Source organism: Cladosporium halotolerans (assembly GCF_011745625.1).
Source record: "Cladosporium halotolerans strain TM138-S3 chromosome Unknown Sca17, whole genome shotgun sequence".
Taxonomy (NCBI): domain Eukaryota; kingdom Fungi; phylum Ascomycota; class Dothideomycetes; order Cladosporiales; family Cladosporiaceae; genus Cladosporium; species Cladosporium halotolerans.
Window position 1 is genome coordinate 63,666 of NW_027191468.1, and position 17,233 is coordinate 80,898.

A 17,233-nucleotide genomic window follows, 5' to 3' on the forward strand; every position below is an offset into this window, starting at 1 on the left:
AGCGCGCAGCGGTGGAGGATGGCGGAAAGGCGCCGAGGTGCAGCAGGCGGAGTTGGAGTCGGAGGTGGGAGGAGGGAGGGTCAGCACGGATGCGGAAGGTGCAGCAGCCGATCGGGGCCGACGTCGACGGACGAAGCTCAGAGTCTCGCGCTTAATTCAAGCATACCGGGAGGAGTCGCTAGTCGCCAGCGCCAGCACTCCCACTCGTCCCAGCGCGGTGGCGTTCTGTCTCAAGGCGCCGCTTGGCACGTCCGGCACCACGGCAAGTGTGCTCCCAGGTGGCGTGCGCCTCCCAGCGCCATCCGCCTGCTGGACGGTCGGTCTCCCGGAGCCTTCGCACACAGGGTCCGGCGAGGGCGTCGCGGGCGTCGCGGGCGTGGGCTAGGGGAGGCTTGCGCTGCAGGCAGAGGATGCGCGAGGCTCACAACTCGGGCGCGCAGCAGGGTGGATGGGACGGGTTGCCGTCACCGGCGCCGGCGCCGGGTCCCAGCGCGCGCCGCAGCGCAGATGACATGCGATAAGAGGGCACACTCCGGCAACAGCAGCAGCAGCAGCAGCGTGCGCGCTCGCGGTGAGCGCTGTGCGGAAATGTTTGACGATTGGCGGGCGGGTATGTCGCGGGCACAAGAGCGTTCGTCGGGGGCAGACGCGCTATGCCGCCTCGGGCAAGGCGGATGGCAGGCTGGCGGCAGCATGCTTGTCTCTAGCGCGCGCCATGACGGTGTGGGGGAGCAGCGAGGGAGGCCGACGGCCTCACGAGCCCACGACAAGCGCAAGCCAAATCGCAGAGCATCAGAGCTGGCGCGCTGTCACGGCGGCGGCGGGCGCACCAGGCTGCGCCCGGCCGTTGGGACTTGGGACGGGCGGCGCGCACAGGCGTGGTGCTGTGTGGTCTTGTGCTCAGATTGCAGCGTGGAGGCGGGCGACGGGCGTGCGAGGGGCGTGCGTGCGTGCGCGTCGCCCGAGCAGGTGGCAGAGCAGCGCCTGTTGTCGTCGCGGGCGTGACACAGGAAATGAGCTCGAGAGACATGGCATGCACGGGGGCGTCATCGCCATGGGTGGGCAGCAGCGGACTATGGGCAGCAGCAGTGTGATGCGCTAGCAGCCCCTGCGCGGCGAGGCCGCACGCACACACACACACGCACACAGTGGTATTGAGAATACCACTGGCGTCTACATACCGGCATGTGGTGGTAGGCCGTCAGGCAGGCAGGCATGCGGGTGGATGTAGGCACGAAGCCACAGTCGTGATGGCTGGCGGATGATGGCATAGCGGAGGGCAGAGGGTCCGGCGCGCGGCTGTCGTTGGCCGGCTGTCTGCCGACGGCGTGCTGCCCGACCGAGTACACGGCATATCACGCCCACCCACGCCGGCGCCGCGAGCGAGTAGCGAGTAGCGAGCGGGCGCGTGAGACGCTCCCAGCAGACGGGCGCCGAACGGGCGGGCGTGCGGGGGGAGAGTTGAGAGGCAGTGGAGGCCAGGAGTGCGCGCTAGACAGAGGCGCGAGCGGCCTGTGGTGGTCGCGGTGGCAGAGTGGATACCGTGTTCCCATAGCGTTCGTCTGCTGGACTGCCACTCGCCCGCCGTGCCAGCACCGGCACTGCTGCTCGTGAGTCTCCGCCGGTAGGCTACTGAGGCGTGAGGCTGCTAGTCGCTGGGCCTACAACTCTCGCGCGCTAGCGGCGGGCAGGCAGGCGGGCAGACAGACAGGCCCGCGCGCACTGTTTCGCTGTGTGTTGGTGTTAGTCTGGCGACCTTAGTCTTGCTAGCTGCTAGTCTGTGTGCATGCGTGCTAAGGCACCTAAGGTAGCTTTCCCCCCTAGCTGGTGTCAATGCTGCCCTGCGTCTGCTGCGGCGATGGCTTGATGGCGCCGTGGGCCCCTGCGCGCTGCCCGCCCGCCTACGTCAGTCCTCCCTCCTCCACTTTCATCATCTGCACCACCCAGCGCTGCCTGTGCCCGTCGTGACGCCCGCTCGCCGGGTCCATATCTACGAGCCTCCGCGCACTCTGTCTCTGCGATCTGCGCCCGATCCACCGCAACTCTTGCCTCTCCCAGCCTCACGAGCCCGCGCGCCGTCGCTGAAACGCTGCCCGCCCGCCCGCCGATCGCCCGCAGCCTCATATCATTACCCAACCCAGCGCGCTTCGGCTCCCTCCCTCTCTCGCCCCGACTGCACCGCGCCGCCTATCTCGCCCCCGACTCGGCCGCCCGCCAGCGACCCAGCGACCCAGCGTCCTCTGCCCTCCGCACGCCCTGAAACGAGCTGCCGGTGTGCGCGTCCTTCTCCAGCTGCCCTCCGCTAGTCGCATAGGGGTCCACTTTCCGCCCATTGACAGCCCGCCCGCCTACCCCCCAAGGAGCCACCTCAGCTTGCGCCTACGCGTGCTGCCCGTTGAACCCTCCTCACACTCGCCCGCACCTCCCCAGCCTCGAGGCAGCCAGCACTTAAGCACGCTGATCCCGCCCATCCCCAAGATCGATCGTCTCTCCACGTTTTTCGAAACCTCACTCGGTGTTGATCACTCGACGAGACTCCTTCGCGTTGCACAACGCCCTCTCTTTGGACCACCACCACCTCTACCTCTGACTCCCTCGCCACTCGACTGTCACCGCAATGGCAATGGCCGTTGATTCCCGCCAGCAACCTCAGTTCGCCGCACCCATGGGTTACGACACCATGAGGTACGCGCCGCCGCAGTTCACGAACCCCTGGGTGTCCGGTCCCACCGCGCAGAGCCATCCGTACGCGACCTCGCTGCCGCCTGCGCCTGCTGGTGAATACAAGGCTCCGGCACCCAGTGTTTCTGCTGCCTACCCCAGCGGCCAAGTCTCTGCTCCCACTCTGCCCACAGGTATTATCCCAATGGATCCAGCACTACTTGATCAGTCGGGCTTACAACTCGCGCAAGATGGTATGGGTGCTCCCAGGCCTTATGGTGCTTCTTACACGACCACCGCCGCTCCCAACGGCGCCATGTACGCTCCCGTCTCGCAGCCTCAGCCTCAGTACTCCGCCGAGGTTCTGCAGAGGGGAAGCCCGTACAACAACTACGATCGCCGCTCATCGCATCCGTCAGTAGCCTCCACCATGTTCGTCGGCGACCCAGTCGAGGTTCAAAGGCAACGCCAGAGCTCTCTTATTGACTTCAACGACAGGCTTCACTCTGCTTCTGAAGCGGAGCGTCAAAGCTTTAGCGATGCGCTTGATGCCAGCCGTGGCATGGTTGCCATGGCCCAGAGCGACATCACACCGCGCAACATCTACGGCCAGCAGAACAACAACAGGGCATCTTCGGATTCCTACGGCTTCCCTTCTGCACACTCCGCGCACTCATCGATCTCCTCTGCAAGCACATATGGCAACTACTACAACAGCTCTGTCAGCGAGGCTTCAGTTGGCGACTACAGCTCCGCGAGCGAGTCTGTCGATATGCCCAACTCCCGCACCCTCCCTCGTCCCTCAGGCCTCATCGGTGGCAACCTGCCTCCTGCGCCTCAGTCGATGATGGGCCAGTTCAGCTCGAAGGTCTCGTCCAGCAGTCAGAAGAAGCACAAGTGCAAGATCTGCGACAAGCGTTTCACCCGCCCCAGTTCGCTCCAGACGCACATGTACAGCCACACCGGAGAGAAGCGTACGTTATCGTTGGCCTATTTTGTATGCACCAGTCACTAACACCATTTCTAGCATTCGCCTGCGATGTCGATGGCTGTGGCCGTCACTTCTCCGTCGTCTCCAACCTTCGCCGTCACCGCAAGGTGCACAAGGGCGAGGGCCGCGACCACCCGTCCCCGGTTGACGACGAGTAAACGTCTACTATCTCCGCATAACGAGCATCCGTCCAAATCTCCCTAATACCAACTGGATGATTCCGCGAAAAATGCATTCAGCCAATCTAGAGCTGCGAACGCATCCGCGCTAGGACCGGAAAACGACACCGCATTCCCGAAAATCCGACACTCGACGGACTCGAGAATTTTACCAACACCACTACTATTTTTAACTGGGACTCCCTGAGGGATCTTATTTCACGTCGGTCGCTACTTCCTATTTGATACCCCACAACCTTTGCGTTGTTGCTGTTTTGTTGTTTGTCGAAATCGAATGCTTTCTTGCGAGCAAGGGAATGGAATATTGGGAAGGAATTACTTGTTAATTAGCTTGGTCGTCACATTCTGAAGACGATCAGCGCGGCGTTATGAAAGGAACGGAGTGGAAAGAGGGAGAGAATGAGAGAGGTTCTCTGGGTTCTTTTTTTTTCGGAAACAGGTCGACTCGGTGACCTAGGCTGTACGATTACGATCAATTGCTTGTTTTTCCACCACCGAGGTTTGGCTCTTGCGCTGAAAAGAGAAAAGAGTTCAACTGCGTCCTTGTTCTGTCTTTCGCTACACGATATTTTTTGTTCTTCTGATACATGGGACGGACTGGGATGGGCTTCGCTACCATGTACCATAACAAGACAGTTGGACGGGGGAAAAAGACTTGTTTGCTTGCTGCTTTTACCTATCTTGCCTACTACCTAGTTCTCGCTTACACACCTCGCCTAATCAACTATCCACCAATCTGCCTGCCCATCTACAAAATCAATCATCAACTCGCTCCAAGTCATCTCACCGCCTTTCCGCAGCCGCGCAACAGTCCGATCAGATCAACACCGTCGTCGTAATCAACCCCCAATTAATCAACCCAACCACGCCACCCCTATCCAAACGCCTCCGCATCCATTCCTCTCGCCTAATGACAGTCGTCCGTCTCAAAACCCAGCCCAGCCCTCGAAGCCACCTACCTCCACAATCCAAAGCTTTGCCCGCCGCCGCCGCCGGGAATCCTCAGCTGAGCCGCGTGCCTCAGGCCTGCGCGCAGGAACGAGCAAGCCACCTGCCTCATCGACTTCGCTTGTGCGCGACCCTGGACCCTGCAGGTGCGCTTTGCGTTTCTGTGTCCTGTCCGATAGGTAAGGTAAGGTAGGTATAGTGACGGGCAGAGTTTTTTTTGCTTTGGGCTGGGAGGGTAGGGTAGGGTACGTAGGGGTCGTGTCATCACAATGCGATCCTCGTGTGTATTATCTGAGTTTTTGGGGGCTCGGCCAATCGGGTGGGTTGGGCTGCGGTTGGGAAGAGTTTGGGAGGCGAGAGGTTATTTTGTCTACCTATCTATCATACCTAGGTGCACATGGACGGGACTTTGGGGGATTGGGCAGAGATGCTGATATAGGTAGGGTTACGGGGGGTTTGCGAGGACTTCAGGTTGGGCGCAGACGCCTGGGTTGGTTGAGTGTGTTCGGTCATGTAGTCGCAGTCTTACGATCAGGAACGGATCATCGTCATGGTATGCCACTGCTATACACACACAGACATACAGCAGCACGCGCCTCGCTTGCGGCACATTCCTCACACATACCCAGCAATCGCAAACCCTCTACCCAGCCCTGATCCCATCCTTCACCAACACTCAACACGTGACGACCACGGCGCAAAAGTCCCATCGTCACGCGCGCACGCGCACCCGTCATCCACCGCATCGCATCGCATCAACGGGACCCCCATGCCATGACATCGCAACCTCCACCCACCACCCAATCTCAATCCCAGCATACATCATATCTAGCGCCTAAACTCATCATCGACGCCAAGCCCATGACGCAATCAACCGTGGAGAAACGTGCAAGGCCCTCAGGTCGCCAAGGAAAAAAGCACGCGAAGCTCTCGCTCCCGGCCCCGCACTCGGATCACGCGTGTGTAAGGTCCCTTACTAAGTCATCAAGGGCAGTTCGTGTAGGCGAAACGAAAGGGGGGCGGCCTAAGGGTGTTTGATGCGCGGCCGGGATTATTGTCGGAGCGAAAGGCGAGTCAGTGGTGTTTGTTGGTGGGGACGGGACGGGGAGTACGTAACCATCTGCGGTATGGACCTTACTCGTCTTCCTGAATGCCTATTCTTTGATGACCGGCTTGGGAGGGTCGGTCATGCGGATATTGATTGCTGGTGTGGGACGTGGTGAGTGTGGTGGTGCGAATAGGGGGTTTGGACGTGGCTCCACTCTAAGGGCTGACGGGGAGGTGCTTCGTGAGAGATTTCGCGATCATGTTGACGCTTTTGCCGCAACGAGACGGTAGGTCGAGGTGTGTTGGTGGTGTTCCACCATGGATACCGTAAGAATGGCTCCCTGGACGAAAGTGCCAGCGAGTACGCACAATTGAGATTGACCAGGCTGCCGCTCTTACTCGAGCCCATTCGTAGCACGAGGTAAGCGTTCAATTGAATGACTGACAACAGCAGATCTCGTAATCAGCTAAAGCACTGTTGCGACGACAAGAATTCAATCTGACTCCCAAGGCGCCGGCCTACGACGCCCTATTATCACCCGCATTGGCCGTTTCTGAAAGACAACAGTTCCAACCGGCATCCTCTCCGCCTCATTCCATCACGTTCCCAGCAGGCCGCTCAAACGCCCCGGTACTTGCATCCTCTTCCATTCCAGGAGCCATCCCTTTGCAACCCGACCTCACCACCTTACCGCCGCCAACAACCGGATGCGGCGTCAACACGCCCTCAATATCCCCAAACCACCCCTCAAACCTCCCATACCACTCAACGGTCACCCTCAACGCCTCATCAAACCCCGTGCGCTGCCTCCAGCCCAGCGCGCGCAACTTGCTCCCGTCGACGGCGTACCTCCTATCGTTGAACTTGCGGTCGCTCGTGTGGCGGATCCAGGCGTCGCGGTCGCCGGCCGGCAGCCCGAACAGCGCCAGCAGCTTCTCCGCCAGCTGCAGGTTCGAGACCTCGTCGTGCGAGTCGACGTTGTACGTCTGCCCGATCGTGCCGCGGTGCAGGATCGTGTCGAAGGCCTCTGCCGCGTCGCCCGCGTACAGGTAGCGTCGCGTGTGCCGGCCGTCGCCGTGCAGGAGGAGGGGCTTGGAGCGCCGGAGGAGAGAGATGAATTTGGGGATTACTTCTATGGAGGGGTTAGGCTCGTTTTGAGGGCTGGGGGGAGATGGTGGTGTTGCGTGGCTTACTCTCTGGGTACTTGGAGGATGGGTTAGATGGGCTCATTTTTCGCCTGGGATTGCTCGAATGGGAGCTGGACTCACCTGATGCGGACCCATGACATTGTTCAGCCTGATTACGACTGCCGGGAGCCCGTGGCTTTTGACGTACCCCTTCACGATCATCTCTGCGGCTGCTTTGCTGGCTGAATATGGATTCGACGGGTCCAGAGTGCTGGACTCGGCCATGTCCGCCGCAAGCGCTTCGCCATATACCTGGGCTGTTGTTCAGCATGTGTTCTACACATTAGGCGGACGTTCACTGCAGGTAGGGCGACCTCATCTGTGGAGATGTGGTAGAATCGCTGGATACCACCATACTCCTTGATACTCTCGAGCAAGACGTGCGTGCCAAGCACATTGTTTTTGGTGAAGGTATACGAGTTACCAAAACTCAGATCCACATGCGTGTGGGCCGCGAGGTGGAAGATGGTATCGATGCTGTGGATTCGGAGGCACTTCAGCACGTCACCTGGTCGCGTCACATCGCCGTGGAAGAAGCTGAAATTTGGCTTCGACTCCAGCATGCGCGCATTGTTCAGCGAGCTGCAGTAATCCAGCTTGTCGAAGGATACGACGTTGTAATGGTCGGGATACTTTATTGTAAGGTGGCGCACCAGCCACGAGCCACTGTGTTATTTTTGGCGCAGTCAGCAGCCACCATCTCGCGTTTGGCTTTGTTTCGACCCGGGGTTCGCGAGCTTGCTTACATGAAGCCTTCGCCGCCAGTCACTAGGATGTTCTTCACGCCTGTCAGCGGCTGCCACTGCGTCTGCCCGGTCAGGATAGGCGCGTCGCGCCAAATGCCGTCGTCCACGAAGAAGCGCGACTCCAGGCTTGATGGGCCTGTCAGCGCAGTAACCGCCGCCCGTCAGCACGTTGTTTGCTCGCCATCGCACTGCATATGCTTGAACGGCCGGCCTTACCGCTTGTACCCCAGGCTGAATCGTCGACGGCCATCGTTGTAGCTTTTGTACGAGCGTAAGCAGGCACCGCCGCCATACGAAGTGACTCCGGCTTGCGCCGTGTCTTGTTTTTGAGGCCGCCATCTGCCCGCAAGGGATGAGTCCTGGCGCGTTCCACAAAACTCTGAACACAGCAGTCCTTATTTCATCCATTCCTCCCACATCTTAGCGCGTCGCGTTGCTTTGGTTCTGTGCGTTGGTATACTGACATCGACATGAGCGCGATCAAAGAGAACAGCCCGGTTGAGCATCAGGAGGAGTACGACGAGGAGAAAGCGTTCCTTTCACACGAGCAACCAGAGCATGAAGCCTATCCGCAAAAATCATCGCCTCCCAGCTTGAGTCGCAGATTCTGGTTTGCCGCTGTTCTCAACTGTGTGAGCACGGCTGGTATTGTAGGTTTTCCTTAGATAACGCGCAGAGCCGGCATACTAACACTTCACAGGTCTTCGTCAACAAGCGAATCTTCGAGCACGAACGTCTTCGACATGATCAAGTCACGATTGCTGCCTTTCACTTCGCCGTCACCGGTCTGACCCTCTATGCGGTTTCGAGGCCACAGATCAACGTTTTCCAAGCAAAGCGAGTACCAATCGCCAGAATCCTCCCTCTGGCGATCGCTATGATTTGCAACGTGGTGCTCCTCAACCTCTCACTGGCCTATTCGAGCATTCAGTTCTACCAGATCGTTCGCGTGCTCATCACGCCAGCGGTGGCGCTCATGAACTACATCATCACCAGAGCAACAATCCCCGTCCGCGCAGCACTCACTTTGATACCCGTCTGTGCCGGCGTGGCGGTGGTGAGCTACTTCGACACTGCGCCAAAGTCTGGCACCGCCGAGAAGGCGACTGCACCAATAGGCGTCATCTTCGCATTCTCCGCCATTTTCGCCAGCGCAATCTACACTGTTTGGATTGACAAATACCACCGTGTGCTGGAATGCTCGAGCATGCAGCTCTTGCTCAATCAGGCGCCCGTGAGCGTGCTTATCATGCTTTTCATCATTCCATTCTCAGACGATATCACCGTCTGGGTGGCCATTGATTCATTTACCTGGATGCTTGTTCTACTGGTAAGACAAAGAGCTTCCGCATCAAAGGAAACCTGCTGACGTTGCAACCCCAGAGCGGAGTGCTCGCGTGCCTCATCAACTTGTCACAATTCCTCATCATCAAAGAAGCCGGCCCTGTCAGCAGCACCGTAGTAGGCCACTCCAAGACCTGCCTCATCGTCGCCGCGGGCTGGATTCACAGCGGCAAGTCGCTGAGCGACGGCAGCTTGGCCGGCATCTTGCTAGCCCTTGGAGGCATCATCGCGTGAGTTGACAATCCCTTGCGCAGCCTAACCCATCCCTTACTGACAAAAGCCCAGGTATTCCGTTGCGATGCAGCGCGCGGCGCGCAAGTGACGCGAAACGCGAAATATGAACGTTTGGCATTCTTTCGAGCAGATCGCTATCCCTGGTGTAACGCGCGATATCCCTTGCATTCCTCGGCGTCTTTTCTATAGCCAGCATATTAATCAGAGAAATCTTTCTCCCTCGCTTCGCCACGCCACTTCCCGTGACCGTCTTTGGATTGACCGACCCGAAAGCCTACCCACCCCAAATACTATCAGCAATGGACTCCGAAAACCGTTTTCTCCTCATAGGCAGCCAAGGCTGGATTTGTGGGCAGCTTGAGGCACTGCTCAAGTCGCAGGGCAAGACAATTCACGCTACTAATTATCGCATGGAAGATTCGGCGCGCATGAACCAGCTCTTCGATGAGTTCAAGCCGACTCGCGTCATCAATTGTGCTGGTAAGACTGGGCGACCGAACGTTGATTGGTGTGAAGACCACAAAGTCGAGACGGTGCGTAGCAACGTTATCGGCACGTTGATGCTAGCGGAGCTGTGCCACGAGAGGGGAGTGCATTTCACGAACCTTGCGACGGGTTGTAAGTGAAAAGCTCATGTAGAAAACGCACGCGATTCAGGACTCATTTCCAACCCTCCCTACAGGCATCTACAGCTCGACCTACAACGCCGACCGCACGCAGCTCCTCAGCGCGCCCTTCACCGAAGCCGACCCGGCCAACTTCGGCGGCAGCTTCTACTCTTTCACGAAGTCCCGCGCCGAAGACCTCCTGCGCGCCACGTACCCGCGCTCGCTAACCCTGCGCATCCGCATGCCCATCTCCGACGACCTGCACCCGCGCTCCTTCGTGACGAAGATCACGCGCTACGCGCGCGTCGTCAACATCCCCAACTCGAACTCCATCCTGCACGACTTGCTGCCGATGGTCGTCGCCATGGCTGAGCACGAGGAGACGGGCGTGTGCAATTTCACTAACCCGGGCGCCATCTCGCATAATGAGGTGCTGGCGCTCTACAAGGAGATAGTCGACCCGCAGTTCGAGTGGAAGAATTTTTCGCTCGAGGAGCAGGCGAAGGTGATTGTCGCGGAGAGGAGTAATTGCGAGCTAGATGCGACGAGGCTGATGCAGCTGGTCGAGCAGTATCAGTGCGAAGGCGTGGATGTGGATGTGGCGGAGATCAGGGAGGCTTATCGCGGGTGCTTTGAGCGGATGAAGAAGAATTTGCAAATGGAGGGTGGCGCGCCGGTGGAGACATGAGCGTGTTGGGTCGGATGGGATACATGATGACACTAACGGTCGAAACTTCTATATTGGTTAGATGGCTTTTACTCTTGCTGTTGCTCCTCCGGCTCACCCCAGCCGGTCCGCTTCTTGAGGTTCTTGATATTGTAGAGCAGATTGTCGACGGTCTTAGGGTCCTCCTCGATTCCTGCAAGATCGTTGAGCTGCGCCAGCGTTCCTTCGAAAGTCTCGTCTCGTTCGAGCTGGACCTGGCTGCTGCTGTCCAAGGTAGGTCTGAAGGCAATGAGACGTCTTTGCTCGCCTGCGCGAGCGTCGAGTGACAATACCGCGTGATGGTCAATATAAGCCACGTCCAGTGGGTATCTCTCTTGCAATTGTCGTTCAACGACAGTCGACTTCGCCGTAGGGTCGCCGATACTTGACGACGACAAAACCACAAGAGCCGGGATCTTTTCGCAAGCAATGATGACCGCACTGTTGCCAGGCTGGTTCTCGATAGGTACCGTCCAAATCCCCGAGACAGAGATGTGAGGGTCCTTTTCTTCTGGCGTAGGAACCACATACTTAGCGAGAAGCTCTCGGATGTTGATGGTGTTCTTCAAGGCGAAGTTCGGCCAGTCCCAGATGCCAATCCAGTCATCTCCACCGCCGCTGACAAGGAGATCAGTGCCAGGGATCAAGCAGATCTTACTGACGAACTCCTTGTGACCCAAACAGAATCCTTCGATGATGTGTGATTGAGGAGCCCCTCGTGAGATGCGGATATGCTCATCTCGGTCGGCGGTGATGATGTAGCGGCGAGTCTTGCCGTCGACCTCTCGTTGCGCAAATTTGGTGTCAGTAAGCATAGAGACATGGCCCAAGAGCAGCTTGTGCTCAAAAGCCAAAGCTTCCTTCTTCGGCGTAAACAACTTCTGCTTCTGTTGCGCCTCCAGAGATCTCAGATTGCGTTTCGTGTGGACAGTCAGGTTTGTGGCCGAAGGCTTGAAGTTCGCCTCAGACGTCTGAGCCTGAGCCTTAGCTTCTGCTGCTTGCGCTTCTTCGGCAGCCTTCGCATCACTGGCGTTCTTCTCGGACTCGTCCGTGGGAAGAAGTGGCAAGGAGTAGACGTCGCCGAATTTGTCGCCGCAAATGATGGTTTCGTTGTCTGGGAGGATCTCAAGCGCGCAGGGACGCTTCGGCATCGTCCGTTGACTCAGTTCGACGAGGCTGCCGTCTGATTGAATGCTGAAAACGCGGACACATTTGTCTTCAGTGACCGCGACAGCATGCTGCTGGTCGTTTGCAACAGTGAGCTTGATGACGTTCGTCAGAGCAGGTGGAGGCTTTGCTGTTGTCTTCTGCTTCTTAGCAGGTCGCTCTCCGTTCTCGGCATCAGCACCGTTGTTTGATGTGCTTTCGACTGGTGCAGTACCCTGTTGAAACAATTGTCAGCAATGCTATTTTCGTGAGACCGTCTCAACTAGATGTGACAACAATCGCTGCCGTTTTGATTGACTTACAACACTATCCGCAGTCCATTGCGAGACAATCGAGCCATCGCTCATAGACAGCGACAGGAGCTTAGGGCCGCAAGCCGCGAGGAGAAAGGCTTTGCCATCTGTTGATGAAGGCGTCGCACCAGCCGTTAACTGGAAGGGGTGAGGCATTGTGGCCGCTATGAATGAATTTAAAGTTGCAATTGTGACCGTCTAACTGCTATACCTCTGAAACGCCTCGCGCCAATCGCGAAAATGTCTGCTTTAGCTTCATCCGCGATGCATGCGGTCTGGGGTCAATGCTGCCTCAGGCTGCACGCCAAGATTCAGCAGCCACAGCCCGCGGGCTGTCCGCCGAATTTGCTGGCGATCGTTTTGCGCGCGGGCAGCGTCTTTACCTTTTACAACCAACACAAAATCACCAACAAGCCTTAAAAACTTACCTATACCGCACCGACGCTATGGGGGGCAAGTCCGCAACCAAGGGTCAGTACTTCGACAAGCTGAAGGCGCTCCTCGAGGAGTACCACAGCATCTTCATTGTCGGTGTCGACAATGTCTCGTCTCAGCAGATGCACGAGATCCGTATCTCCATGCGCGGTAGGGGTGTGATTCTCATGGGCAAGAACACCATGGTACGTTGCGTCGCGCACCCATGAAAAAGAGCTGGGGAACAATGGCTGACATACCCCAGGTCCGTCGCGCCCTGAAGGGTTTCATCTCTGAGCACCCCGAGTACGAGCGTCTCCTTCCCTACGTCAAGGGCAACGTCGGTTTCGTTTTCACCAACGCCGACCTTAAGGAGACCCGTGAGCTCATCCTGAGCAACCGTGTCGCCGCCCCCGCCCGTGCCGGTGCCGTCGCCCCCGGTGATGTCTACATCCCGGCCGGTAACACTGGTATGGAGCCTGGCAAGACCTCTTTCTTCCAGGCCCTTGGTGTCCCCACCAAGATTGCCCGTGGTACCATTGAAATTACCTCGGACCTGAAGCTCATTGAGGCCGGTAACAAGGTCGGTGCCTCCGAGGCCACCCTCCTCAACTTGCTGAACATCTCTCCGTTCACCTTCGGTATGACCGTTCAGCAAATCTACGACCAGGGCCAGACCTTCGACAGCAGCGTGCTCGACATTGAGGAGTCCCAGCTCCTCAAGGCTTTCACCACTGCCATCACCACCATTGCGTCCATCTCCCTGGCCGTCAACTACCCGACTCTGCCGTCCGTCATGCACAGCGTTGTCAACTCCTACAAGAACGCCATCTCTGTCGCTCTCGAGACCGAGTACGAGTGGGAGGCCATCCACGAGCTCAAGGACCGCATTGCCAACCCGGATGCTTACGCCGCTGCCGCTCCGGCTGCTGCTGCCCCGGCCGCTGGCGGCGAGGCTCCCAAGGAGGAGAAGGCTGCCGAGCCGGAGTCCGAGGAGGACGACGACATGGGCTTCGGTCTGTTCGACTAAGCGTGCGCTTTTGCTCAATGCTCTGTAGACAGACAGAAATCGACAAAGTATCTGATGTGGATACGACAAACCACGCATTGTTTCAGTGCATCTCGTGTTTCGTTGTGACAGCCCCGTTTCCCCAACGTGTGCAGTCTGCGAACGCTTGACAAAGAAGGTACGTTGATTCTTGTTTTCAACCCCACTGAGCACGCATGCAATCACCTGATGAATATTTTTTAACCCTGAGCCTCACGGCGCTGAGGATCAAAACGCAACAACAACACTCTAATTTTTTTCTGATCTACGATGTCCTACTCAACTTCACTTTTATCACAAAAGCTTTCACCGGACTTGGACTGACATTGAAGTGTCTAGGTTCAAGACGACTAGTCATTACCAGTTGCTTTGCCATACGCGACCACGAATGATGCTTGCGATGCTTGATGTCATTATGTCTCCCAATAATACGTACACTGTCGACCGTATTAAAGTTCTTTCCATCCCAATCGATTACACTTCACAACGTTGTCCATACAGAGTCGTTTTCCCATTGCCATCGACCAAAATGGAAGGAGGTTCTTCATCAGTTTCCAGATTGTCAATGAAGGCAATCTAAAACATCATGTGGTAGAGCTTCCGACAACCTCGGTGCTTCGCCGCGATACCCAAAAAGGCTCTCAGCCCTCTCAGCCCTGGTCCGCGAATTACTGGCGAACAAATACCTGCTCAGCCCCGGCATGATCGGCTTGAGCATCAGATCCAGCTGTTCCAAATTAACCTGCATAGGCTCCGGATCTTCAATCACGCCTCCCTGATGCAGAACCCTGCCGACCACTCTCGCGACCTCCAGGTGCGAGTGCTCCTGCGTCCCCGCAAAATAATACCCGTTGCCATTGAAGAAGTCAACAGCGGCACTCCCACCCGCCACCGCCGCTTCCACAACCCGCAAGTAAACCCTCATCAGATCATCGATATGCACCCAGCTCCTCGTATTCGCCCCCTCGCCATAATAAAACACCCGCCCAACCCTCCGCGCCTCCTGCACGAAAAACGGCACGAACGCGCTGCGCGCCTTGCCCAGCCCCTTGCCGCGCCCGTAGATGTCCGGCGGGCACATGATCGCCACATTCACCTGCCCGCCGCCCTGCGCGGCCTCCGCGTGCAGGATCCGCTCCGTGTTGCGGTGCAGCGCGGTCCACGGCAGGGCCTGGATCTCCCCCAGCGACGACACGTCTGACCACACTTTCGGGTTCAGCTTGCCCAGGAGCGCTTCGTCTTGCCAGTCGGCGACGATGCCCGTCCCGGAGAGGTGGATGAGGTAGCCCGGGCTGGGGCGCGGGCGGCGCAGGCCCGAGAGCAGGGCGGCGAGCGAGGGCTCGTGGTCCGAGTCGCCGCTGTGGATGACGATGTCGGTGGCCGCGGCGTGCGCGGCGAGCAGGTCCGCGCTGTCGTAGTCGCCGAGGACGACGTTGATGCGCGGGTAGGTTGTGGTGAAGGTTGGGGGGATGTTGCGAAGCAGGACGGTGATGTCGTAGTCGGGGTGGGCGGTTGCGAGGGTGTGCAGGACGGAGCCGCCGATGTAGCCTGTGCCGCCGGTGCTGGGGTGGGGGTGTTAGTGAAGTCTTCGGTTTGGAGATGGGCGGAGCGAGCAGATCTTACAGGAATAGTTTGGGTGCCATGGTGGGTAGGGTCGCGTTTTTCAATAGTGATGTGTTTGGAGCTTCGTTTGTCGGTGTCTGAATGCCTCGTGTGAAGCAGTCAAGGTGATCCAATGGTTGCCCTGGTCGACCACCCCACCCGCTCACATAATCCTGTTCGCTCCGGGTCTTACTAAGCATGTATGCATAAGTCGTTTCGCTGGTGCGCACAATTGTTGTACATGGAAAGCAAGATGTTGATTATCAAAAGCTACAGTGCAATTTGGTCAAGAAAATGAAGGCATAGAAAGCAATGTCTGGGTATTAACCCCAGCCTGTACGGTGCCCGAATAGCCACTCTTCAGATTCTCAATGGGGGGCCATGGTTGACTTACCTGTCTGTGCGATGTTGGTTTGTCCTTTCTCTTGTGACCTGAGGGCTTGTGATTTCCCTGCGTAGCTCCAAGCAGCCGCTATGGGTCAGCCGAACTCAAGACATCATCGTTGAGTGTCCCGCTCCCAGATGCCATGAAAACAAACGCGGACTGCCTTCACCTCCAAAATCTCAACATCCAAGATACACCCGGCGCGTGTGTCCACTGTGATAGAGAGTATTCTTTGTAATGCCGAACAAAGGAAGTTGGCCTTTTGGTCGGGGAAACGACGAGGACATTGTGCTCAGTAAGCCGTACAATGCCTTTGTAGTCTTCGCTGAATGACTGGGTGCTTTGTAGCCCAAGCTGAATGACTTGCAGTTCATACTGATGAATGGCTTTGTAGAGATCGAGTGCATGATTATATCAGGGCTCGATTGCACCATGGTTGTGCATCCTCTTCTTTCCTCACCGAACAACCACTTGAGATACTCTGCGGCTGCCTGGAGCAACGCAAGAAAATCACAAGCCCTCAGGTCAAAAGAGAAGGGACCAATCAACATCACGCAAACAGGTAAGTCAACCATGGCTGCCCCTTCGAGCAACGTCGTGAGCTTCAACCCGGGGTCTAGTCTAGGGAGCAGGCACTCGACACCCCAGATTCGCCTGCACAGGATGTATATGGCACTCACCTTCAAGTTTAAAGAGGACTACTCCTCGGAGCAGGACATGCACCGCGAAGGCCTTTTCCGCTCTCTGATGCTGTTTCACCTCCAGCAGAGTGGGTTCACGAATGTCGCTGAATGGACAGTCAACGACGCCGCGAGGGAACAGTGCATCTTCGATTTCATCAAGATATACGGCAAGAAGCTGTGGCCCGGGAAGACGGCCTTGCGCTCCCATCTCGCCGTGCCGCATGTCAAGGCTCCGAAGGCGACGAGGAGCTTCATCACCGGATTTGACAGCCACACCCCAAAGGCCACAAGTTTTGTCGCGAGTAGCGCAGGCAGCAAGATGGGGAAGGCTCTGAACAGGTACGTTACCGCCTTGCTGGTCCTGGGTCTTAAGGCTGACACTAACGATACCTCGTCGTTGCTCGAAGGCATCGTTCAGACCAACTTCCTTGCCGCTCCTTCCGAGCCTGAAGTGGCAGTGAAGATGGAACAGATGGAATTCGAAATGTCCGAAAGCGGCGTACACGGTTGACGCTGAGGGTTGAGGCACAGTCGGAGTCCCAGTCGGCACTCCGGCTTCAAGTGGTTGTCGAGTCGAATATAGCGGAAAATAGCGAGTTCTGTATAATAAAAGAGATCGAATTTTGGAAAATTGTCTGCATGAAATTTATCAAGTGATGAAGTGACTCTGATCAGGTTTTGGATGGTTGGCATAGAAGTTTGGGAAGCGGTTCAACGCCTCCGACGGGCTCGTGCCTCATGCGATGTAGAGCCATCTCACCAGCCGTAGATGGCATTCGAGAATGATGTTATCCGAGTTGATGCTGAAATGAAGTACTCAGAGCAAGAAGAAGCCTGAGGCGCGCACATGTTTGCTGAGTAGGTACCTAAGGGTCGTAGTGAGGATTGCTCTGCTTGGCTTGACGCTGTCCCGTTGGGGCCGTGGAAGGCGTGGAAGCGCATAGAAGCAGCTGCGGCTGCACCCGCACAGCCTTTCTGACGTTGATTTG

The 17,233-nt window shown here is 57.3% G+C and overlaps 8 protein-coding genes across 8 annotated transcripts; 5 read left to right on the forward strand and 3 right to left on the reverse strand.

Annotated features, from left to right (window-relative positions):
* Positions 1 to 1,987: 1,987 nt before the first annotated feature.
* WHR41_04954 (uncharacterized protein) lies at positions 1,988 to 4,566 on the forward strand. The gene is made up of 4 exons (XM_069373560.1): positions 1,988 to 2,855; positions 2,913 to 3,093; positions 3,160 to 3,635; positions 3,689 to 4,566. Exons 1-4 carry the CDS (start codon positions 2,618 to 2,620, stop codon positions 3,808 to 3,810), a joined length of 1,017 nt encoding a protein of 338 aa, XP_069229006.1. The 5' UTR covers positions 1,988 to 2,617; the 3' UTR covers positions 3,811 to 4,566.
* A 1,851-nt stretch (positions 4,567 to 6,417) lies between these two features.
* Positions 6,418 to 8,010, reverse strand: WHR41_04955 (uncharacterized protein; the record flags this gene model as incomplete). Its single annotated transcript, XM_069373561.1, has 6 exons — positions 6,418 to 6,959; positions 7,021 to 7,030; positions 7,096 to 7,266; positions 7,329 to 7,680; positions 7,761 to 7,896; positions 7,977 to 8,010. 6 exons carry the CDS (start codon positions 8,008 to 8,010, stop codon positions 6,418 to 6,420), a joined length of 1,245 nt encoding a protein of 414 aa, XP_069229007.1.
* Positions 6,952 to 9,590, forward strand: WHR41_04956 (uncharacterized protein). The gene is made up of 4 exons (XM_069373562.1): positions 6,952 to 8,410; positions 8,461 to 9,090; positions 9,144 to 9,334; positions 9,390 to 9,590. The coding sequence occupies exons 1-4, from the start codon at positions 8,231 to 8,233 to the stop codon at positions 9,424 to 9,426; spliced, it is 1,038 nt and encodes a 345-aa protein (XP_069229008.1). The 5' UTR covers positions 6,952 to 8,230; the 3' UTR covers positions 9,427 to 9,590.
* A 47-nt stretch (positions 9,591 to 9,637) lies between these two features.
* On the forward strand, positions 9,638 to 10,634 carry WHR41_04957 (uncharacterized protein; the record flags this gene model as incomplete). The annotated part of the gene is made up of 2 exons (XM_069373563.1): positions 9,638 to 9,956; positions 10,021 to 10,634. 2 exons carry the CDS (start codon positions 9,638 to 9,640, stop codon positions 10,632 to 10,634), a joined length of 933 nt encoding a protein of 310 aa, XP_069229009.1.
* Positions 10,635 to 10,702: 68 nt separating this feature from the next.
* On the reverse strand, positions 10,703 to 12,326 carry trm82 (tRNA (guanine-N(7)-)-methyltransferase non-catalytic subunit TRM82; the record flags this gene model as incomplete). The annotated part of the gene is made up of 2 exons (XM_069373564.1): positions 12,122 to 12,326; positions 10,703 to 12,034 (listed from the first exon to the last, which is right to left on the reverse strand). Exons 1-2 carry the CDS (start codon positions 12,266 to 12,268, stop codon positions 10,703 to 10,705), a joined length of 1,479 nt encoding a protein of 492 aa, XP_069229014.1. The 5' UTR covers positions 12,269 to 12,326.
* A 154-nt stretch (positions 12,327 to 12,480) lies between these two features.
* p0 (60S ribosomal protein uL10) lies at positions 12,481 to 14,044 on the forward strand. Its single transcript, XM_069373565.1, has 3 exons — positions 12,481 to 12,732; positions 12,792 to 13,713; positions 13,914 to 14,044. Exons 1-2 carry the CDS (start codon positions 12,559 to 12,561, stop codon positions 13,554 to 13,556), a joined length of 939 nt encoding a protein of 312 aa, XP_069229015.1. The 5' UTR covers positions 12,481 to 12,558; the 3' UTR covers positions 13,557 to 13,713; positions 13,914 to 14,044.
* A 92-nt stretch (positions 14,045 to 14,136) lies between these two features.
* WHR41_04960 (uncharacterized protein) lies at positions 14,137 to 17,070 on the reverse strand (the record flags this gene model as incomplete). Its single annotated transcript, XM_069373566.1, has 3 exons — positions 15,571 to 17,070; positions 15,198 to 15,349; positions 14,137 to 15,136 (listed from the first exon to the last, which is right to left on the reverse strand). Exons 2-3 carry the CDS (start codon positions 15,215 to 15,217, stop codon positions 14,137 to 14,139), a joined length of 1,020 nt encoding a protein of 339 aa, XP_069228884.1. The 5' UTR covers positions 15,218 to 15,349; positions 15,571 to 17,070.
* Positions 16,135 to 16,755, forward strand: WHR41_04961 (uncharacterized protein; the record flags this gene model as incomplete). The annotated part of the gene is made up of 1 exon (XM_069373567.1): positions 16,135 to 16,755. One exon carries the CDS (start codon positions 16,135 to 16,137, stop codon positions 16,753 to 16,755), a length of 621 nt encoding a protein of 206 aa, XP_069228883.1.
* Positions 17,071 to 17,233: the final 163 nt, after the last annotated feature.

Coding starts and splice junctions, on each gene's coding strand:
- p0 (XM_069373565.1), top strand. CDS start 12,559: ATGGGGGGCAAGTCCGCAACCAAGGGTCAGTACTTCGACAAGCTGAAG. Junction 12,733..12,791: donor TCATGGGCAAGAACACCATG/GTACGTTGCGTC, acceptor GACATACCCCAG/GTCCGTCGCGCCCTGAAGGG.
- WHR41_04956 (XM_069373562.1), top strand. CDS start 8,231: ATGAGCGCGATCAAAGAGAACAGCCCGGTTGAGCATCAGGAGGAGTAC. Junction 8,411..8,460: donor GTGTGAGCACGGCTGGTATT/GTAGGTTTTCCT, acceptor AACACTTCACAG/GTCTTCGTCAACAAGCGAAT. Junction 9,091..9,143: donor CCTGGATGCTTGTTCTACTG/GTAAGACAAAGA, acceptor TTGCAACCCCAG/AGCGGAGTGCTCGCGTGCCT.
- WHR41_04954 (XM_069373560.1), top strand. CDS start 2,618: ATGGCAATGGCCGTTGATTCCCGCCAGCAACCTCAGTTCGCCGCACCC. Junction 3,094..3,159: donor CCGTCAGTAGCCTCCACCAT/GTTCGTCGGCGA, acceptor CTTCAACGACAG/GCTTCACTCTGCTTCTGAAG. Junction 3,636..3,688: donor CAGCCACACCGGAGAGAAGC/GTACGTTATCGT, acceptor CACCATTTCTAG/CATTCGCCTGCGATGTCGAT.